This window comes from Anopheles nili, chromosome 2 (assembly GCF_943737925.1).
Source record: "Anopheles nili chromosome 2, idAnoNiliSN_F5_01, whole genome shotgun sequence".
NCBI lineage: Eukaryota > Metazoa > Arthropoda > Insecta > Diptera > Culicidae > Anopheles > Anopheles nili.
In genome coordinates, this window is record NC_071291.1 from 15,947,708 (window position 1) to 15,971,780 (window position 24,073).

The window sequence follows — 24,073 nt, forward strand, 5'->3', positions numbered from 1 at the left end:
TTGTCTCCCTTTCGTTCGGTCGTTGGTTTTTTTTGTTGTGTTTTTGTGTTTTTTCATCCCCCCAACCGACCGCGAGTGAGGTAGCACTCTAAAAACCGGCTGTTAGTGTGCCAGAACTTTGGCTGCTTGGTAAAGGATACTCCACAAATAGCACCACATCCATCGAAAGCAGCGCACTCATGCTCGGTTATTGTGGCGTCGTTGAAAAGTTGCCTGCCCTTTTCTTCTTTTGCAATATTATTTGGACAGCTTTTAAAATTGCGTGTCACCAGCAGCGGTTGCTGCTTGCCCATGGAACAACGCTCGCGGTGCTGCAGCGCTGCAGGAAACGGTGTAGGGTTGCACTTTTCGATCTCCGCCCCTTCCTTCATCACGCTCGAGTTGCAAGTGCATCGGCGTTTGTGATGCACCGGAGGGCGAACGAAGAGAAACAAAAAAAGCGCGCCCAAATCGACGTAAACGAACGAGTATAAAAGCTCAAACCGAAAAAGAGACGATTGCGGTTGGTTATTTTTTGTGGATTTTTATTTTACGCAACGTTTTTCCTTTTTTTTGCTTTTGCTTTTGCTCAACCACGAACTCTCGGAAAGGTCAACCCCACACACAGACGATGCTTGGTGCGTGTGCAGATTGTTCTCTGTAATTGAAAAACCTGCACACCCGACTTCCTTACGCGTGTTGGTACGCCCCACGGTTCCCATCACCATCCGTCGAGGTGTACCGGTGGATGGTTACGCGCAAATAAAGAGAGAAATAAATCCTGCAATTATGCTACCTCACGTGGTTTTTAGTTTGTGTGTGGCCAGCCACTGCAACCACCACGACCATCCAGCAAAGCCCAAGGTGTATGCACCAGGACCAGGTCCTCTCGATGCGCCTGCATTACGTACACGCACGTACGTCCATCGTTTCCCACCATCGATCGGGGCGGAGGCGATGTGTGAAAGAGGAAAAACCCGTTTTCGGACGCGATCAAAAGTGCATCCCAGGCATGGATGTGGGTATAGGTGCGCTGTGCACCAGCAGAGGCCATACCATCATTATGTACCATAAAAAGACCCAGGCAAGAAGCACACGAGGTCCGATCGATCAATCCACCGGTGGGTTTGCATTGCGAAATGCACACCGGGTGCGTGCGTGTTGGGAACTGGCCGTGTAGCCACATTGCCCGATTGAGTGGAATCGACCGGAGCCGTCCAATCGATTCGGTTTGCAAAAACATCATAAATTTTAACAACCACTCCCGGGAACCACGGGAATGACGATACCAATGGGGGCCACCGTGCGATCGCAAATGAGCAAAAGTATTTAATCGCATTATCACCGAGGTTCCGGGGTTGCGTGTCCCGGACTGGGATAATCGAATCGAATGGTTTTACGGTGGGGGGTTTTTTTTTCATCCAGTGGAATTTTACTGCATGCCATTTAGCTCCGGCAACTTCTTTCTTCCACCTTTCCGTGCGCTTCCGGCATGCATTGGACGAGAGATTGACGTAAAATCAATCCCCAAAATTAAAGGTGAAATGACTCGTAGCCTGGAGCGGGGAGATGCAATGGGATTGTCGATAAAATGGCGCACCAGCCGGGGAGAGAGCAGTAAAACCATAAAGTTTCCGGTTGGTTTGCCGGTTGCACCAGGACTCCCATTAATCCGCGTATGTGTACCATTTCTCATGTTTCAACTCCACCATCGCGCGGGATTAATGAAATATCCGTTATTGACAGCCCCGTGTGCTGTAATTGCATTTCGAACCGAACGATGGAAAGACCATTTTCCACCGCAACCAGCGCTCGGTGTGGTTGCTCCCGTACAAGCGAACATTAATTTTTGCAAAGTTGGAAGAAATTACACCCGCCTGCGAAAGCCCCCCTACTCAGAGCGCTGGCCCCCGTTAACGCTCGAGCGATGAAGCGCCAATTATTTGCTCGAAACCAATACGTGCACGCGGCCCTGAAAAACCGGAATTGCATAACTCCGCTTGCAAGGCGCAGGAAAATGCTCTCCCTCGCTGAAGAAAACGAAGCAAAACGAGCGCGCGCGCCCGCGCGAAGAACAACTGAATCATTATCCAATCAACTCTCGCTGCACCGCTGCAGATTGTGCTGTTGTGTGTTCGTGCGGTGGCATAAGCTGCACCAGGAGTGCATTCTCCAAGGAGGGCTCCGAGACTGGCGAGCGCATATCGAAACGCAAGAAAATGTCGAATGTCGCTCGAAGAATTCACGGGGCAACACCGCTGCTGCTGCTGCTGCTGCTTGCTTAAAGGCAAAGCGAGCGAATGAAAATGAGCCGTGTTCGAAATGTGCCCAGGAAGAGTTAATGCGAGACACCGCCGACATGATGCGATCGTCTTCATTGCCGTCTTTCCTGCACACCGGAGGTACTTTCACACACACACACACGCCCGGGCTGTGATCCGATACGCTTCGTCTGGTTTCCTTCGTGCCCGGGGTGTTGTTTGGTCGCTTGCTGCCTGCCTGCGTTTTCCTTCTCCATTTTCGAACGCCCATTCTGGCGGGCGCATTTTCTCGCGTGTGGGCAAGTATGCGTATGTAAATAGTGTACGTTTTGCACGTCTCCTCAAACTCGCCCGATCGTTTGTTTGTTTGTTCCTTTTTTTTTCTTTCTTCGACCCCCTGCCCTTTTGTCGATCCTTTCTGTTCTATGTGCGCGCTCTCTCTCGCTCTTTCTCGCTGGCGTCGAGGCAAATTATGTGCACCAGTTATGATTGGCGGCGTAAGGAAGAAAATTGGCGTGTTTCTACCGCTGCTGCAGCCGGCTTCAAGCGCTGTCACAGGAGCCTTCGCGCTACGATGGTGCGCTCGTTCGCCTTTCGCGAAAAAAGGGCATTGATAAAAGAAAATCGATCCCCCACCTGACAGGGAGATGGGAGAGCGCGCGAAGCCACGGCAAAAGGCGCACGCTCTGCAATTTCTTGTCGACAGAACGCTTCGGAATTTATCCGCGAGTTGGTCTTTCTGTGAAGTTATTTAGCCAGGCATGATTGATGCTGTTAATTAGGACGTGCTATGGTTTACCCTACCTATATACCCGTAGGTCCTGAGCGCTCCCATCGTCGGACGGAATGGAGAGCTAATAGTGTGCGCGCGCGTTCGTCTCATGAAACGCAAGTCTCTGCAAAGGGTGTCTTGGGTTTCATTCCTACGCGCACAGCGACGCGAGCCGGTGTTGTCTTCATTCGCCCATCCGGTAGAATCGCTTTCTTAAAGGGGTTGCCATCAAACAAATCATCTCAACTCATGTGCGCATTTCACGTCAACTGTCGCGCGGCTACGGTTTCTTCCCATTTTCTCGTTCCACCTCGCGCTGTAGGCTTTTCGCGGCTCTTTGCGGGCTCTTCAGCGTGTGAACCCGGGCGAGTTTCTTCGCCTCGGCACGTACGCCGCCGGTGCGCCGGGTTCTTCGACATAATTTCTTCATTTTAATTTCGCATTCAACCCACGCCGAAACGTTTAGTTGTAATAAAGAATAAAACCAACGACCGGAGGATGGTGTTCGCCTTCTCGCTGCCAGACAAATCATGCCACCCCGGCTTCGGGTGGCTTCCCATTTGCATTTGGTTGCTTCGAATGGGCATCAGCGTGTGCGCCACCACCCCGTGCTCGCGAGAATCGGTGGAAAATTAAATGCTAATTAGTATGCAATTATTAGCATACGGTTGAGGTGTTTGGTTGCGGTGGTTGGAATTATTCCGCTCCGCTCGCATCGCACGTTTTGTACGAGAAATTACCGCAAAAACCGGGCCGTCCGGCTGTCAGCGGCAGGGAATAAAAATTGCATAACTTTGCTTGCCACCGACGCCCTTCCACCAACCAACCCCTGCGTGGCGTGCAAATTTATTGTCTCTCGAATAATTTAAAGCTCTACCTCAGCGTGTACCGACCCATCGGGGTAAGGTTGTGCAAAGCTGACGACAAAAAAAGAAGAATAACGAAACGATCAAGAGTAAAAGTGGCCGATAAAAGCCACCACCCCACCCAAGGGTGTGCGTGTGTGTGTGTGTTGTTGTTGTTAATTTTTGCAAGGAATAAAATCATTATCAATAATTTAACGCATTTATCGGAGCCGTCTGTCGCGCATAAATTATGCTCAGACCGGCCCAGGGATGGTCGTCCTGATGGTGCTGATGAAGTTGAATTATCGACCCGCACGACATGAAAATGACAGCAGTCTCCCTTCTTTCCGGGGTTGGTGTTGGCGTTTCATCAATAATGTCACCCGACGCTCATCCCTCATGTGACGATTATTTTGCAATATCAGTATTCACCGTGTGTCGTCCTGTGCGTTCATCGTGCAAGGCTCATGACGCTTCCGGTCGAGGACGAAAACGGGCCATTATGAGCCATTGCTGCTGCCAATGCTCGTGATTGTGAACAAAAATCCGAACATGCGAAATAGCGGTAGTTCTTTGTAATTCCACCGATAAGACGATAAAAGGCCGGCTGCCACACACGCATGTCAGGTGGTTCGCATTCTTTGTGCCCTCGCGCACACGCTACTCGTGCACGTTTTTTCCCCTTTTCCCGGGGTCCATTTTCACGCTTGCATCCCCACGCAAAAGGGGGTTGCATCGTCACGTAATGCGCCACAGGGATGAACCACACGCGCGTCATGCAAATGAGAGGGTGCAAAATTGCAACGGCGCAAAATAAAAAAAAAAACTTACAAACTTTTCCAGTTGTCAACCGATCCCGTTCCGTCGCCACAAACTCCATGCCGCTGCGTTCCGTTGTGCGTCCTTGTTGTTGACAGCCCTTTTGCTGTTTGTCGTTTGTTTGGGGTAACCTTTCGCGTGTTACCACGGTGAAACATTCGTTTTAATTTTGTTGTTTTTTTTTGTTTTTTCTTTACATTTGCTGCTACCACTCCGTGACGCACCTTGCGTGTGGTGCTGTGGCGTGGTATTTTCCACCGCATTTTCCAGCACATTTTTTGCGCAATGAAGGGTTGCTTGCGCGAGAAGTCGAAGAGGGCGCATGATGGAAAGGTGTGCACCCTTCTTTGCGAGCGTCCACTCCCCGGGGGTGTACTGTCCCATTTAATCTGCCCTGGGTTATTAATTAAAACGGGCGCAATTGTGAGGCGGCTCAAAAACGAAAAGTAACGAATTCGAACGGAAATGCACCCGTGCGTGGGGAGGAAATGCACTTGCCGTTGTGTGTATGTGTGCGTTGTGTGCACCTCGAGAAGCGTTTGATGGTTGCCGATCATTTAGGAGCAACTTATTTACCTCACCCCAAACCATCGCCATCGCTCGTAATGACTACTTTACGTGTAATGTTGGTTCGTTTATAATTCTTGTGCTTTTTTTTTGTGTTCTCCAACGTCCCCCACCGCAATGAACTTCAACCTGCATAATGCGTGTGCAGTCATGTAGAGTTGTTTTTGCTCCATTCTCTCGGTTGCGCCTCTCTCTCTCTCTATCGAGATTATCGCCCTTCCACCTCCGTTTCTGAAGGAAACGTAACCCCATCATTAAATGGGTGACCTCTCGCCCAAGTGTACCATTACCGCTTTGCTCACGCTACCCTGACGCAGTCGGTTTATCAAAATGCACCCATTGTGTCTGCGTGTGCGTGTGAGTGGAGTTTGAGTTGCATTTTAAATGCGTTCTCCTTCAACAAGAATCCGCGCAAATAACGGGAGCTCGACGAGGTGTGCCAATGGTAATGCTCGTATGATGTATTTTCGTCGGCCGTTTCCTAACGACAATCTAATGGTGCTTTGGCAAACAAAACTACGCATTTAAATCGCACTGCCAAAGGACACTATGTAGCAGTGGTGGGTTGTTGGCTCCCGGCAAACGAATCATTTTACGCTCGCGAAGGGGAAGCAGACGCGATTGCAAAGGGAAACCCCCGAAGTGGTGCCACATCACCACCACCACCACAACACCATCGTTTTGGGAAACAACTGGTCCCTGCAGGTGGGGCGATAATCGAGCCTGGAAAAACTTTTGCACCCTTACCCACGAGGGGCTTAACCGACATTAAGCAGCATAAACATATACTTACCGGGTTTGATGCGCGCCCCTTTCTCCTTTTGCTACCGGTTGCCACCCCGCTGTTTAGCTTGTGTGTGTGTGTGTGTGTGGTATTATTGCTCATACCAGCACGTCGTTTTAGCATTTAAGCACCGGAACATGCACATAAATGCACCCCTTCGAGCGTAGGGAGAGGGTGCATCGCTCAAGTGAATCGATATTTTTGCACCTCGACGATGATGCTAATGATGGTGTTGCCCTCCCCCCCAGGTCTCGAAGGTCCCGACACAACCGAAAAGGGGGAAAAGCCACTCGATTGCAACCCGACGTCCTGAAACCTGCTCTAGGTGTTGCTGGTTTTCAGTGGCGAAGCGGGGTTTGCCCTTTGATGTGTGTGCTTTTTCATTCGACTTGCGCGTTGAATGCGCGCGATCGATCATATCGCGTAAGAGGAACGAAAACGCCCATTGCCCCCATTAGTTCCTCCAACTCGTTTGACATTCCAATGCCGGCGTCGAGGCACGGTGAAAAAGAGGCTGCGAAGAGAGATCACTTTCGGACAAGCAAAATGCTCGGTAGCCAGTATTCGGGGTATTGTTGTTCTTTTGTATGTGAAAATTGCTCGATAAACGAAACGTAATAGCGCGCGCTTCACAGGCGACGAGTCGTCGATGTCTGAACGAGCCGTCAGCTCTTAATTAAGTCGCCTTTAAATTGGTGCTTCCACAGCCGCCACCCAGCCAAGCGTTAAACAAAGTTGCGCAGTTGAATGTAAAAATTGGTGAATAATTCCCCCATTTACCGGGGGCATGTGCTGTGCGATTTAAACACTGATCGTGATCACCCACCGCATGGAGGGGGTCAGTGTTGGAGGGAGTTTTTTTTTTCTTCTGCTTTAAGAAAGAATGCACTCAAGCGAGAAACCACGAGACACGAAGCGAAAGGCGAAGAAACAGGTACGCGCCAGCGAAACGGAGCCAATCGCACTTGCATTCAGCACAACCCGGATCCCACCGCAATTGTGCGATCGAAAGGGCAAGGAACAAGAACAAAGGCCGGGGACCCGTGAGCAAGGATTTTGGTCTGAAACTTCTTCTTCTGCTGCTGCTGCTGCTGCTGCTGCTCCTGTGGCCTTCCGTGCCGTCCATGCACCGCATATAAACGGTCACGTTTCTCTCTTTCTCTTCGTGTTCTTACCCAGTCCCGTCGCCAGTCCTGGTGACCTCCAGCCTTTCCAGCCTCGAGTGACGGGAGCTGATCAAAATGAAAAGGGCGCGCAAAGTTTGCTTCCCCACAGGAGGGAGAGTGTGGCGGTGTGCTATACACCACCAGCTTTTGTTTTCCTGAAGGTGCCTTTCGTATGCCCCCTTCTGCCCCGTCCACCCGTCAATCCCGTCAATCAAGCCCACCCCGCGTTTTCCCAGCGGGCGACCCTTCGGCGGTCTGAGGAGCGTTAAAAATAAAATAACATCGTTATCGTCCTTACGCTCTCCCGGCGGCGGCGGCTCTCCACGGTCGATATGATGGATGACGTAAGGAACTCTGGCAAAGGAAATTTTTCGCCGCAATCCCTCGACACCGACCGGGCCAGGCAGGACACGGCGACCGTCGAGGATTCTGTTTTTTGTTCGTTTTTTTTTTCTTCTGCGTAATAGAGAACCGGTGGTTGTGGTGCAAGGTTAAACTGGCGGGTATGATTATTTTATTACCCACCGCGTCTTGAGCACCACGGCAAGCGTTTCGCGCTTTTGTCTTGTTAACAACGGCTTCGCGCGCTCAATTTATCATCTTGTCACCCTGACGAATCAACGCGCGACGGGGGCGATGAAGGGAAAATGTGTGAAATAATGTGCGTTAAAAGTACGCTTTTCTTTTATTTCTATTATACCGTCGAGACACCCCACCCACACGCACACACACACCCACACACACACACGTCCTCCTCCCGCTGGGGGCTTTTCTCGTCAGGCTTACCGGCTTCCTTCGGGGTGTGCTGCAACACGAGCATTTTATTATGCTGCGGCACAGTAGCGGCTGGCAAACCCCCGTCGATCGCATTTGCTGCTGCTGCCACCGCGTGCATTAACAATCCCGTTCCCGGCGGCTCAGATTCCCAGATGCAGGATGATGTTCCGCCGAGCGGCTGTTCCCAGCCGCTTAATGCGCTTTTTGCTTCTTCACACTGCCACCGCTGGAATCTTGTTCTTTGCCGCTGCCGGCGTCTTGTGGTCTTGCCGTGTGTTTCTTTTCTTTTCCCGGTTCCCGTGGCCGCCGTGCGTGAGCGATATTTAATCGGCATAAAGAATGCAGAACAAGTTTTTCGCTCACATCCACATCCACGACCTCGGGTGTATGTGCGTGCGCGCGCTCCCAGCTCCCTTTTCCCACATATCGCACAAGATGCACTGGAAGTGCAACAAGCCACGGAAAGCGCACCGAGCTCGAGCTAGCGATCGATACCGCGCGAAAAGCAAATGTTTGCGTACGTCGTAAACGTACAACCGCGGTGGAGCGATTGTGGCTGGCAAGAAGCTGGTGGGGGGTAGCTTATAGTTTCGCATTTTCCCGCGAGGAATTTCCCGCAGGGTGTTGTGGGTGATGGGGATAAAAATGGTAAGAGCACACAAATGCTGTTAAAGCGAAATGCGATAAAGAACACGTGCCGTTCTCGCGTGTCCTGTGCGGAAGATGGTTGCCGTGTGTACGAAAAGTGAACCGACCAAGCCAACCGACTGGTAGCGTCTTCTCGGTGAAGTGTGACGCCTCGGTCTACGCAGATATGCTTCGCAAATGTTAGTCTAAATTGAGCGATCGTCTCTCTCTCGTTCTCGCTCTAGCTCTCGTTAGCCCTTTTGTCAACACAGCGGTCCGGATAAAGCTCCATAGCATGGGCCACGGAAAGAAAAGGCGACACGGAATGGAGTAAGGAATATTGTGAACACATTTTCCAACCGGAAGTGCAAACCAGCTTCCTCTTCCAGCCCAGCGGTCGGCTGAGCGTTGCCGAGAAGAAGGATTATACGGTCGCCGGTTCGAGAAGACGGTTGTAATCTTTTCAAAAAGTTTACATTCGAAATATTCTTACGCGTGGTGGAGTTGTTTGCCAAACACATTCCCTCCGCTACACAAACTCCGGGCTGATCGGTATTTGCATTTTATGTGCTAAACCCGTTGAATAATGTCCTGTTCGTCCTTTCCCGGGTTTGATGGATACGTCGTACGGGGGAAGGGGACCAAGACGATACCCCCAGCTCTCTCTCTCTCTCTCTCTATGGTTATTACCCTTCTGTGCGGCTCTGTGTGCTTGATGCAAAGATGGTTATTTCATAAATTGACGTGTCGTTTGTGATTTCCGCTCATTTCCAGGATGGCGCCAGCGAAAGTGAACCCGTAAGCGAGGGCGATGATGCCCACAACGACGAGAATGATGACGACGAGGAGGAAGACGAAGACGAAGAAGAGGAAGATGACGATGAGGATGATGAAGAGGAGGAAGACGATGACGACGAGGAAGAGGAGGAGGACGACGAAGAGGACGATAGTGAGGAGCAAGAGCTGCAGCACGGTGTAGCGGGTGAAAAGGAAGACTCGACCACAACGACCGACGATTCCACAACACCGTCAGCAACGGCGGCAGCAACAGCAACACCAGCAACGTCGGCGTCCTCCACCGTATCATCGATGGCGGCAACCACAGCCAACCACACGGGCACCATTAGTGGCGCGAGTGAGGTTAGGTCACTCGCCGGAAATGGCCAGCAACATTCGCCACAGTACCAGGCGATGCAAACGAATGGTGGACGAAGCGAGAAGCCGCTCGCTGGTACCGGAAATGGCTTCGAAATGAAGCCATCCACGCTATCGTCGGCGTTGGCGCGACGATGTCCTCCGGGAGTGGCATCCGGTCGTGTCAGTCGGCAGCAGTCGCCGTCCTGCGAGTCAAGCATGTCGTCCTCGGGAGGCAGTTCCCCCGGTAGCGATAGCAGCGCGTCCAGTAATCCTGGCTACAGCAGCACGGTGACAACCCGCACGCAGAAGGCCGAAGCTGCGGCAGAGCAATCTGCAACCGGTGGTGACGGTTCCGGAAGCTTCGACTCCACGGGCAACGGGACGACACTAATGGGCTTGAAACCGGCACAGGCAGGAGGCGCAGGACCGGTCTTTGCTGGCGTGGTGACACCGGTAAAGAAGAAAAGTGTCACGTTTCACACCACGCTCGAGTCGACGGACGAGAACATCGTGAAGAAGGTGTACAACCCGGATTCGGTTCCGCTGCCGTCGATTATCAAGAAGGAGTGCCTCGCCCGACCGATCCGGCTGAAGAAGAGCTTCAACCGGAAGATGAAGAAACGGCTCCAGCGGGCTGTGGCGGCGGCTGCGGCCGCGGCCGCAGCAAGTGCGGCTGCTTCGGCCGCTGCCAGTACTGGTGGTGTTGGCAAATCGATCGAATGCCTCGTGCGACCGTCCCGGTTGACGGAAATCGTGCTCAAATCGAGCGGCAAATGTTCGACCGGTGATACCACGCGAGACAGCAGGATCGGTGGTTCGGTCGGTGGGCTCGGGTTTGGCATCAAAGCGATGGCCGACCGGGCGCACGCTGCTTCCGGTTCCGGTTCCGGGGTGTCCTTCGGGACGCCGGACGAACCGAGCAGCAACCCGGTGGCGGCCGTCATTACGGAGGGTGAGATGCTGCGGAACCTCGAGAGCGGCGGCACGCAGTTTGGTGACAAGCGGTTCATTCTCCCCAAGCGGAGCGTCCATTCTAGTCGTGTAATCAAACCGAACAAACGGTTCCTGGACGAGTTTGAGCTGGAGATTAAGAAGAAAAACAAGAACCTCGCTGCGGCGGCTGCCGTGGCCGCTGCGGCTGCTGCCGCCGGTACGAACTCTATAGCCGATGCGGGTGTTTCATCGGTTTCGAGCATTTCACCCACGGCGGGACTGCTGGGTCACAGCAATGGCTTGCTCGAAACGAAAGGCTCTACGACGGAAGGCGTCGAGAATGATGGCGCCACCGGTGAGGAAACGAAACGAAAGAAGGACAAGAAGAAAGCCGGGGACGAAACGACGGCGACGTCTGATAAGTCAAGTCATAGTATAGGTAAGTAACCGTGCGGATTCCGAAATGAAGCTGTAAGATTCCGCCATTCAAATGTAAATTTGCATTTCAAAAACGTTTTCTAAACAATGCCCCCAAACCGGCGTCTTGTTTCGCTTCACAGCTCAACACACCAGCGACCAGCGGTCGGAGGGACTCCTAGCAGGAGACCGGTCACTTATGATGCCCATCAGTATTAACCCATTCGCTAAGACATCACTCTCGGACGGGCTGGGCCCGAAAGGTCCGGGTTCGAAGCTCGTCAAACCATCACAACTCTCGCCGGCGACTGCAACTTCCCCGCTCGGTGCCGGGAGCACCACGACGAATCTCTCAGCGGCCGCGTCGATCTTCGGAAAAAGCATCCTCCGGCAACCGCGACTTCAGTTCGCCACGTCCCTACTCAACAGCGGGATCGGTGGCTCAACCGGCTTGAACGGTGCATCCTCATCAAGCAGTATTACTTCGAGCAATTCCAACTCCCAGCTAGCAGCATCCTGCGCACCGGCAGCGATGGTGGCCGGTTCTGCTGGAAATTCGTCATCGTCGAGCAACGGAGCGGTCTCGGAAGGACTTTTCACGATGCACTTGAAGGCGAAGGCGAAGCTCGACTCATCGAAACTCTTTTCCGCGGCACTAAGCGCCGGCGGAAGTCCTTCAGCATCGGTACAGACCGGTGTCGGTAACTCTACGGGCACCCCTGGTGGGACACTCGGGTCGGCGTGCTGCATTTGTGGCATTCCGGTCAACTCGCGCTACTACGCCCAACCAACCAAGAAGTACGGTGTTAGTTGCTGTGACGTGTGCCGGAAGTTTATCTCGAAAATGGTGAAAAAACTGGCCGCGGGAAGCTCGTCCAACCCGAATCAACCGGGCGCTGGTGCCGAAGTCACGATGCTCAAGTGCAAAAACGAAGGAAAATGTCTAATCTCACCACCATCGCAGATGGCACGCCAGGAGATCGTCAAAACGCGCCACATTTTCAAAGAGCGCTGTCACGCGTGCTGGTTGCGCAAGTGTTTGGGCAGTTTCCAGCTGCAACCGGTGCTGAAGATTCGCCTGGGACAAACACTCCCACTGACGATGCGCACCTTCGAGCCGCTCGTTGGGGGACCGTGTGGAAACAACGGTTCACTGAAGAGGGATCTTTCGTCGGAGGGAAATCTCTTCACTACCAGCATGGCAGAGCACGGTCCTGCAAATGGTGCCAGCCGTATCCTGTGGAACAGTGGAGATAAAAAGCCAGGATCGCTAACGGATGGCTTTAACAAATCGACCAACCCATTCCTAGCGCTGCACACGAATCCGCTGTCGCAGAACAACAACACCTTTGGCAGTGTGCCGCAGCTGAAGCTGACTCTTGGTGGCAGCGAACGGCCCATCATTATGGCGTCCAGCCCCACCAGCAGTTCATCCGGAGCGAGCTCCTCTGGCGGAAAGAGTCCGTTGGCTGGAAGTGATGATCTGTTTTCGGTCACTCCGGAACCTCGCAAAGAGAGCTACGCTACGAAGAGTGAAGATATCGGTCCTGCGATAGTCGTCCCTACAGGAGCCGCTAAAAAGGACCTGAAAGAGGAGCTAGACATCAGTCCCATCAAACCTCCGCGCACAAGGAGTAAATCGGAAGCGGCAGCAACTGGCACGAATCTCCAACAGACGGAAGGAACTGCTGCAACTACGGCCAATGCCGACAGCGCAGCGACAACCGTGCACGGATCTTCTCAATCGGTTGCGTCCGGAACAGCAACGACAGCGAATGCCGGCACAAATCAGGTGGCTCCGGACAAACGGCAACGAATCGACCTCAAGGGACCCCGGGTGAAGCACGTCTGCCGTAGTGCCTCGATCGTGCTCGGTCAACCACTGGCAACCTTCCCGGATGATGGTTCGATGGGTTCACCGAGTGGCGGAGCGTTGGAAAATATCGAAACTCCGCCAAGCGACAGTGCGGCCGAACCGTCCGAGGATCTTCCGCTGATGGATAGTGAGAGACGCGCGTCGAAATCGAACGCGAAATCCGACTGCAGTGACTGTATCGATCCAGCAGTGGCCCTGTCACCTCCTGCAACACCGGACGATGACACTACCGATGTCCGCGAATCATCGCCTTCCTTCGACCCAGATACTAGCGGGTCGACAGAAAAGGAACTCGTTATCGACGAGGACCACATACCGGAAGGGGGCGAGCTGAAGGAAGAGAAGCTCGCATGTACAATGAAATCAAGCGATTCAAAAGCCCGCCTGTTCGAAACCGACACACGCTCTTTGGAACCACCCGCTAGCGCTGTTAAGGACGAACCTGCGAAGGTGTCACTTGCAACGGTGAAGAAACTGGAGGAAATTGTGGAAAAGCCCACGACACGGAAGACCGCCAGCTCTTTCCGTCCACAGGCGGCAAAGCAGTTCGGATCCGGTGGTATGGGCAAAGGACCCTCCAACATCAGCGGCCGGAAGCAGCAGCAGTCGCAGGTTTCCTCCTCGCTAGTGTCACTCGCTAATCGAAACTTAGCGACGTCAGTCACGGCGGGCGCTGCCGGAACGATGGGAATTGGGTCGAATGTCCGCGCGCTAAGCGATGTCGCTATGATTTCGATCGATTTTTGGGAAAACTACGACCCCGCCGAGGTTAGTCGCACTGGCTTTGGGTTGATCCTTTCGGAAACGATGCCGGTTCGGGCGCTCTGCTTCCTGTGTGGAAGTGCGGGTCTCGAGAGTATGCTGTTTTGTGTTTGCTGTTGCGAACCGTACCACCAGTATTGCGTGAAGGACGAGTACAATCTACGGTCGGGTACGGGCAGCGGACTGGACGATACCGGAAATTTGAGTCTGCTGGACGTCACTATCGGTGCTTCACCTCAGCAGCAACATCAGCAGCTGCTGGTGGGTCGCTTCAACTGGATGTGTCCCCGATGCACGGTTTGTTACAGCTGCAACATGGCCACGGGCGCCAAGGTTAAGTGTCAGAAGTGTGCCAAGCACTACCATACGACTTGTCTGGGAACGAGCAAACGGTTACACGGTGCCGATCGGCCACTGATTTGCGCAGCTTGCTTGCGTTGTAAGAGCTGTGGTACGACGAACGTTACAAAGTTTATCGGTAACCTGCCCATGTGTACACCGTGTTTCCGGTTGCGCCAGAAGGGTAACTACTGCCCGCTGTGCCAGAAGTGTTACGAGGACAATGATTTCGACCTGAAGATGATGGAATGTGGCGATTGTCATCGGTGGGTACACGCACGCTGCGAAGGCCTGACGGATGAGCAGTACAACATGCTTAGCGTGTTACCAGAAAACATCGAATTCATCTGCAAGAAGTGTAGCAAGCACGGTGACAGCACTGCAAATTTGTGGCGTGACGCGGTAGCGGCCGAGTTTAAGGCGGGACTGCTGAGCGTAGTTAAGCTGCTGAGCAAGAGTCGACAGGCATGCGCTTTGCTGAAGCTTAGTCCCCGGAAGAAATCACTGAATTGCACGTGTGGTGCTATTTCCAGCACGATAACGAACGCGAAGAACATCTCTTTCTTCTCCGGGGCTCTCACAGGAGGATCCGGAATGAATCGTGACGGAGATGCCACGAACACGCCTAGTTACGGATTGTCGAAAAAGCCTAAACTGGACGAAGATTCGATCTACGACTTCAGCAGCGAAAACAGCTGTGGCAGCAGCAGCGGCACTAGCAACGCAGGTGCTGGTTATGCCGTTGTGCCGGTAGCACCGAGTAACGGCAGTAACTTCAGCAAATGCTTCTGCTCTGTGCGGTTACCATCGAGCAAGGGCACACCCGGCAACTGTGGAGACATCAGTCTGGTCGACATCAAGCAGAAGATCAACGCAAACGAGTACTACTCGCTGCAAGACTTCCATTACGACATGAACACTTTGCTGCTAGCGGTCGGTTCCGAGGATCTTACGGTGGCGTATAAAGAGTTCCTAAGCGAAACGTTCCCGTGGTTCCAGAACGAAACCAAGGCCTGCACCGACGCACTTGAGGAGGCCATGTGCGGTGAAGTCGAGCAGTCGATCGGTCACGACCGGTATCACATGTCCACGGGAGTGGCTGGTGGTTTGGGAGGTCGAAGTGGAGCTCACACTGCAACAGGTAGCCCATCTCACCATTCCATGGCCACCCTAGGATCTGCACTTGACCAGAAGGTGCCCCAAGTCGATATCCCTCTCGACGAGTTGACGGATTACTTCTACGCGACTGACGAAGAACCGCAGGACACACGCAACTGCATGCTGTGTAAGCAGCAAGGAGAAGGCATGCCTCTGCACGAGTCTCGTCTGCTCTACTGCGGTCAGAACAACTGGGTACACACGAACTGCGCCCTCTGGTCGGCGGAGGTGTTCGAAGAGATTGACGGGTCGCTACAGAACGTGCACTCGGCTGCATCGCGTGGTCGGCTCATTAAGTGTTGCCACTGTGGCGTAAAGGGTGCAACCGTTGGGTGTAACGTGAAAAACTGCGGTGAACATTACCACTTTCCCTGCGCAAGACGAATCGGGTGTGTGTTCATGCTAGACAAGACCGTGTACTGTGCAGCTCACGCGGGCGAGGCCAAGAAAAAGCGTTGTCCAGAGGAGCGCAATTTCGAGATCGCACGTTCGGTGTACGTGGAGCTGGACCGGAGGAAGAAGCGGTACGTAGAACCAGGTCGCGTGCAGTTTATGATTGGTTCACTGAACGTGCGCCGATTGGGTCATGTGGTGCCGACGTTTAGTGACCACGCGGACGTGCTCGTTCCGGCCGACTTCGAGTGCACCCGGCTCTACTGGTCCGCCAAGGAACCATGGAAGATCGTGTCTTATCGCATCAAAACGTCGATCCAGAGCACCAGCTACAGTCACGGAACCGATCTGGGCAAAAATTTTACCGTTGACCACTCGTCGAACAACGGCTCCGTCCAGTGGGGTCTCTCGCAGATCGCTCGTTGGCACACCAGTTTGCAGTATTGCGAAGGTGACGAAAACGTGATGGAGAACCCGCTAGATGACGAATCCCTACACCAGCACCTGATGTCCACGTTATCGGCTACAGCCACGACGATGACGACAACCACTGCTGCGGCTCAGCTATCCGCATCCTGCTCGTCGCAGAGAGAACGTGTAGGTCCGAAACAACAGCAGCCTCTGCAGCACCACCAGCAACTTCCGGCGCTGTGTGAAACGAACCCCGTTTGCAATACCGGTGACGATACGAACGATGAAGAACCTCAGAACACGAACGATCTCTTGCCACCGGAAATCAAGGACGCCATATTCGAGGATCTTCCGCACGACATTCTGGATGGTATCTCCATGTTGGACATCCTGCCGAAGCTGATGACGTACGAAGATTTGCTGGCGTTGGATCTGAAGAACGATGCGAGCTTCTCCATTGATCTGCTGAAGGATACGGGCATAGTGCAAGCGCAAGGCAACGTAGGCGGATCTTCTTCGTCCACTACCGGACCGACAAGCATTGGAAGCGTTATTAAACCGGACGAACAACACACCGGGATGGATGTAGATGACATGGAGACTTGTATGCAGGATGCTATTGGCGTGACGGTTAGCTCGGAATTAAGTAACGACGGTTGGGCAAAGACGGCCGGCACTGCCGGAATAGAGGATGCACTTCTGTCTGGTCTAACGAAGCCTCTGGCACCGAATGCCGCTACGATCGTGCAGCATCGCGAGCTGAAGCGAAGCAAGTCCGACATTCTCGGAGTAATCGCTGCTGCCGGGCAGCAGCAACCTCGTGGCCAGCGGTCGGGCAGCTTCTCCTGGAGTACGAAGCAGTTTGAGTCAACTGCAGCCGTCGTGGCGAAGCGTCGCAAGATCGGGAAAAACAACATCAAACTCTCGGACGTGCTTGGACGGATCAAAGAGGACTCCATCGGAGGTAGTACGGCAGTCACAACAGCAACAACGACAGTGACAACGATGGCAACTACGACCGCGACGACGACCGTGGTTGTGCAGGAACGCCACAAGTCCTTGCAAGGTGACGAGCTCACCTGGGCGTCGATGAAGAAATCGACCGCTAGGGTGGACGAATCTTCCGAAAATGGTGGCAGTGTGTTTGAGAAGCTGAAAATCTCGCAGCTGGATGGCGTAGATGACATCTGTCTCGATGGTACGGTGGGTGAAATGAAGATCTACTCCTCCCGCTCCATGATCGAGGCACCGGTGAAGTGCGATCGTTGTCAAGCGACGTACCGCAATCAGGAATCCTACCAACGTCACCTCAGTTCCTGTGAGGTGCTGTCCACTAGCGAATCGGAGTCGGAAACCCGCTCCCCACGACTACTCAGTCCCGAACAGCAACAACAGCAGCAGCAACAACAACAACAACAACAGCAACAACAAATTATTACTGGACAGATCGCCGGCACTGCTGGTAACACTTTCATCCTTCCACAAGCCACGTCGCAACCGCAAACGATAACCACCGATATCTACGGAAACACGACGGGCTACCTTACCGGTCCGACGCAGGCCACCGGTCATCCGCAGACTATTTCCGTGTTGCAAACCGGACAAACGATCAACCTGAACGGCAACCAAGCGATCCTCTCAAACCTTCCAACGTCGATGCCGATCACGATCAATCAGCTATCGTCTGGTGGCATTCCCATTCAGACATCGGCCACGGGAGCTCAGCAAATTCCACTGCAGGGAACGCTTCAGGCCGGTTCCGTAGGGCTGCAAAACTTGGGAGGAAACATGATCATTTCCACTCCCACGGGTCAAGGACAGATCTTTGCGACGACGAATCAATTTTCGAATGCCGCTTTCCAACCACAGGCTCAGCAGCAACAGCAACCGCAGCAGCAGCACGTGTTGCAGGACAACAGCGGGCAGCAGTACGTGCAGAATAAGCAGCGCTTTATTCAACCCGCACCTACCGCGTCATCGATCACGCTGCCTCACAGTCTCGGTTCCGGCACGGCCCCATTAACAACGACCACACTCAGCACAGCCCAGGCGCTTGGAGGTGTGTTTTCGCACCAACAACCGCAGATCATCTCGATTGGTCCGAACGGACAGCCACAGCTGATGACGATTGCAACGCCCCAACAGCAGCAGACGATCCTGCAAGGTGGTGGTACCCAGACGATGGCAATACCACAGACTGCGAAGAAAATCGTCTATACAACAGCTTCGCCCAAGAAGCATCAGGTTGTCACGAAGCTTACACATCAACCGCAACAGCAAACTCAACAAGGTGGTCTCAAGTCGAAGCGAACGATCACAACAAACGGCATCTCGAAGCCAGGCATGCAGATCAAAACGAAACAACCGCATCAACATGCCGAGCAAACGATGACGATCCATCCAACAACGACCATGATAGGAGGCCAACCAGCCACACAAATGCAGGCAACGCTGACTACACCCCAGCCACAACAGCAGCAGCAGCAGATACAGCTGATCAACACGTCGTATCCACTGATACGATCGGCAACAGCACCGACGGCACCGCAGCAGGCACCCGGGAATATCATCTTCCAAACGCAATCACCCGCTAACCAGCCGATTCTGGTCCAGCAGGTCGGTGGTAACCAGATCTCGTACCTCACAGATCAGGGTGCCCTGGCCACGACTCACAGTCCGCTGCAGTACCAGCTGGCACCGGCGAATGTACTCACGCAAAACGGATTTGCCATGGCAACGACTGGAGCGGACGCTGGAACACTAGCAGCTGCTACGACCAACAACATTCTCATCCCGAACGGTGCCGGAGGATACTCGCTCATTCCGGCCGGAGCGTTACAGATCGCCACCCAACCCCAGGTGATCGGTACGATCGTGCAACCGCAGGCGGCTACCATCCAGTGTGGCATGATGGCCACGGAACAGATGGTGTTGGGTGCTACGGCGGCCAGTGCTGCCACCGCTCAACCGACGCTCGAGATGATGGTCACGGATCCGGCATCGGGTTGCATGTACCTTACCAGCCCATCGATGTACTACGGTCTGGAGACTATCGTGCAGAACACGGTCATGTCCTCGCAGCAGTTCGTGTCTGCGACAGCGATGCAGGGCGTTTTGAGCCAGAACTCCAGCTTCTCCGCCACCACGACGCAAGTGTTTGCGGCCAGCAAAATCGAGCCAATCGTTGAAATGCCCACCGGATATGTGGTGCTGAACAACGACGGAAGCGGACAACCGATGCAGATCGGCAACTCGGCGGCAAACGGCACGAATGTCGTCTCGCAAACGTCCACACCGGTTCAGATCCAAACGCCAACAAGTATCGGAACCGCCGGCGGCCAGAGCGTATTCCAGCAGGCCCAACTTCAGCCAACCGCAGTTGTTTCCTCCTCGACAGGAACTCCACTCCCAAGCACAATTTCGACGGCACATCAATCGATCGCTTCGCTGCAACAGCAGCAGCCACAACAGCAACAACTCTGGAAGATCGCGACATCTTCCCCGTCCACGATCAGCATCCAACCGAGCACAAGCGGAACGTCGACGAGCTCATCGAACACCGCCACGTCGATTGTAACGCCGTTGAAACCGTCGATGAAAACCATCATCCCGAAGGCGCAACCCCAGCTGGTGAACAAAGTGATGCCCAACACGGCCATGAAGGTCCTCAACACCGGCACGGACCAGTTGACGAACAACGCCGGTGTGATGTCGGCTGGCCAACACCTAAAATCATCTACCGTCAGTATGCAATCGATGGTGTCCTCGTCGGTCTACACGACGGCCACGGCCATTACGACGTCCACGAAGGTTTCAAACGTGATCAAACCGATCACCAAAACGACAAACTACAGCAAGCCGAAGATTGTGGCAAAACCCGTGAAGCAGAAGGTACCATCCTCGCTGCTTTCACCTCCATCGTCTACACCACCACCGACGTCGAACTATTTGCTATCGCAGCCGCAGTCGCAACCGTTGATGATTTCAACTGGACCGCTAACAGCACAACCGATACAGCAGCAACAGCCACAACTGCAGCTTCAGAACAGCATCACGCTAGTTCCGGCCAGCGGTACCAATGTACCGATCAATCAGCCCGCACAGCTGGTACCGATCAAACCAAGTGTTAATGCGGGCAGCATACAAACGATCGCCGGCAACCAGCTTACCGTGAGTGCGATCAAGCAACCACCGATCGTGGTGGAGAAGCTCGCCCAGCCATCTCAGCAACTGCAGGCACCGGTGACATCTGTCGCTTCCGGCGCGACAACTCTAAACAATGGCATCGGTCTCAGCAACGGCCAAATGATGATCCTTCAGGCGAACAGTGCACCTCTCAAGAAGCCGGTTCAGATGACGGCACAGACGGCGTTGAAAAAGCCGAAACCAATCGGCTCGCTCGGACACAACCAACCACAACTGATCAGCTACACCACGTCGCAAGGACAGCAACAATTGCAACTTCCGCAGCAACAACAACAGATTGTGACACAGCCACAAAACCAGCAGCAAGCGTACCCACCGCTGCTGAACGTTGCATCATCACAACAGCAGTTGACGGGTCTTTCTCAGCCACAGCAACAACTGCTGCCATCGCAACCGATTGGCATGCCGCAAGGAAAGGGTTCGTTGACGAAAAAACCATCGAACACGGGACAAATCTCACTGTCGCTGGCGAACGGTGGTACACCCAACTGTAGTATCAGTGGAGGACCAGCACCTGTGTCGATGCCGGCATCCACAATCACGATCACACCGTCCCAACCGGCCAGCATAACGCTCCCGACAGCTCCGTACCCGATGCCACTGTACTCTAACATTCCCACCAACGTGGTGAATCCGATACAGCAGCAATCCAACCCGAGCACGATATCGACGACTGGTGTTAACAACTCATCCACGGTTCAGAACCGCCCAACTAACCGCGTGCTCCCGATGCAGGCATCCGTACTGCAGCAGAAGAACACCGAGGAGTCACAGACACCAACTCCACCACCGTTAAAGATGCTCCAGCAGCAGTGTTCGGAAAAGCTGGACGAGTTCTCGATCATACCAAGCCACCAGGTGGCTTCCCCGTTCGGAGTATCCACACCGAGCTCATCACCGAACGACGTAGACAGGATGATGAAGATGCCGCCTAGTGAGAAACTTCTCTCGCCAGACAAGGGCACCGATCGTCTCGAGATCGAGATCAAGCCCATCGAAATAACACCCCTCACGTCGGCCATGATGACGCCGACCACAACGAATGGAAGCTGCACACCATCGCCACTTCCGGCGCCGACACTACCGCATGCATCCCCACCGGCGCAGTCTCCGATGATGATGGAGGTTGATCACCATCAGCTCCAGCCAGCTCAGCAGCAGATGACGGCTCCGAGCTACCAGTTCAGCTTGAGCTTCGACGGCAACGGAACACTCATCCCGCTCGGAAGCGGTCCGCTCGATGTGCAGCAGAACTCGTCGATGGCGGCGATGGCAGCACAGATCGAGATCAAGCCCATCCTTCCGTCGGCGACCGGTGAGAATGGTGAGATGCGGTCACTGTCCCGCGACAGCATCGAGTCGGCCGAACGGGATGCGGAAACCCAGCGTATCGATGAGCTGAAGCATTCGCTCGAGGCGGAAACGCAGGAAATGTTGGCCGAGGGACACGAGATGACGATGTGTGGGGACAGCGCAACGGGAAGTAGTGGAGCCGCCTCGCCCAGCCTGAACGATGGTGAATCGGATTCGCCGGAAATAAAGGATAAAATTTCCGAAATCCTCGATAATCTCGAGCAGCAGACAAATCAGGATGCGGATATGGACGGTACCGGTGAGATGAGGATTGACGCGTACGAGGAGCTGCACCAAGCGGCTAAGGACATCGTCACGGAACAACAGCACAATCATCATCACCAGCATCATCGTGTGCTCGAAACCGTAAGCGACTGTGCGGCCGAAACCGAGCGGCTTGTGGCGGAATTGCGTGAGGAGTTCCACTCCGCAGCGTCATCTCCGTCGCTCGGAACCACTGCGTCCACGATTCCGATGATGGTGCAGGCTCAGGATTCACAAAGTCTCGCCAACCAGCGATCGCTCCTGGCGATGTCGGACTCCATGTTCGACGCGAAAAAGCAAGAGGAAATCCCACGGAACATCTGTTTCGCGGACACCAATCGATCGAACTACTCCAGCACCTCGAATGGGCTGGACATTGACAACGCCCTGCTGCAGGATGGCGATACGGAGAGTGTCCTCTTTGGCAAGATTCGCCAACCCGAACCATCGCCACTGTCACAGCCTTCACCTTCATCGCACCATCTCCACCAGCACCTGCAGCTGGACGAAGAGCTGCAGCAGTTCACCGCGCAACCAGTACCACTTTCACTCCCGAAAGCTCCACCGGTACCGCGCTCTACCAGCCCGAAGCTGCTGTACGAAATCCAATCGCAGGACGGATTCACGTACAAGTCCACCTCGATCACGGAGATCTGGGACAAGCTGTTCGAGGCGGTACAGATCGCACGTCGTGCCCACGGTCTCAACGCACTGCCCGAGGGTCAGCTGAAGGAGATGGCCGGTGTGCAGATGCTCGGACTGAAGACGAACGCCATCCGGTATCTGCTCGAGCAGCTGCCGGGTGTTGAGAAGTGCACGCAGTACAGCCCACTGTACCACAAGAAGCAACCCGGTTCGGGTGGTCCCGGTGCCGGAGGAATGGCCGGTGGCAACGGAATCGGTGCGAATGGTGGACCCTTTTGTTCGCTCGGTGCGTCCGGATATCCGGACTACTTCGAGGATCTGCAGGAGAACGCGTACGGTACGGCACGTTGCGAACCGTACAGTTCGCGCTCCGAGTACGACATGTTCAGTTGGTTGGCGTCGCGGCATCGCAAACAACCGATGCCGATCGTTGCTCAAAACATCGACGACACGATCATTCCACGGTGAGTTTGCTAGAAAACGATCGCGAAAGATTTTCCCAGATCTAATATATGCGTTCCATATTTTTTGTTGCTTTCCAGCCGAGGCAGTGGCAGCAACCTTCCCATGGCAATGCGTTACCGTACGCTGAAGGAATCGTCCAAGGAATCAGTCGGCGTGTATCGATCACACATTCACGGCCGTGGATTGTTCTGCAACCGCGACATCGAAGCAGGTATTGTACTCGTTTTCCTTCAACTATCTCCTGGACAGCTCCTTAAGGACAACACATTAATGTACATCTCTTTTTGATCCTTTTCCTACAGGTGAAATGGTTATCGAGTACGCTGGTGAGCTGATCCGCTCGACACTGACGGACAAGCGCGAACGGTACTACGACAGCCGCGGTATCGGTTGCTACATGTTCAAGATTGATGAGAACTTTGTCGTCGACGCGACGATGCGTGGTAACGCGGCCCGATTCATCAATCACTCGTGTGAGGTAAGTGGAATGATCCTTGGTCAAGGATTCACCAGTCGGTTTGGCGAGATCAGTGCGTAATCGATGTTCTTTTCGTTCTTTTTTTCCGCAGCCCAACTGCTACTCAAAGGTCGTCGATATTCTTGGCCACAAGCACATCATCATCTTCGCCCTGCGGCGTATCGTCCAAGGCGAAGAGCTGACCTACGACTACAAGTTCCCGTTCGAGGACGTAAAAATTCCGTGCTCGTGCGGCTCGAAGAAATGCCGCAAGTACCTCAACTAACACCCAGCGATAGCGCCCAGTGCACGTGTGCATCCTGCAGCCCCAATGGTGTGCCAGCCAGCCAGCCAGAGTGTGTGAGGCGAATGAATCCCAGTTTCAACGTTAAAATCAAATCATACGAAAAAAAAGCTCAGAAAGGCCTGAGCCTTCGCGAGTTTTCCGCTACAACTAAACTAAGAGCGTGTAAAGCTGTACATAAAAGTGTGTTTAGGCAATGGATGAAGTCCGATCCGTGCGTAGAACCATGTTCCATATCTCGTTTCCAGTTATTATTAGCCATAACAGGGAGGGCGGAAAAGTACGCGATATAGATGTAAATGAATGTGTAAATGTACGCGTTGTGTGCCAGATAAAAGCAACGATAGACGTGGTAT

The 24,073-nt window shown here is 53.7% G+C and overlaps 1 protein-coding gene across 1 annotated transcript in view; it reads left to right on the top strand.

The window, feature by feature from the left end:
* Nucleotides 1-23,699, top strand: part of LOC128720959 (histone-lysine N-methyltransferase trithorax) — a 101,004-nt gene extending 77,305 nt beyond the window's left edge. The window contains exons 2-6 of the mRNA XM_053814661.1: nt 9,372-11,106; nt 11,228-22,955; nt 23,034-23,167; nt 23,259-23,434; nt 23,526-23,699. Of these exons, the coding sequence (XP_053670636.1) occupies nt 9,372-11,106; nt 11,228-22,955; nt 23,034-23,167; nt 23,259-23,434; nt 23,526-23,699 (13,947 nt within the window). The remainder of the gene's footprint in view (nt 1-9,371; nt 11,107-11,227; nt 22,956-23,033; nt 23,168-23,258; nt 23,435-23,525) is intronic.
* The last annotated feature ends 374 nt before the right edge of the window (nt 23,700-24,073 follow it).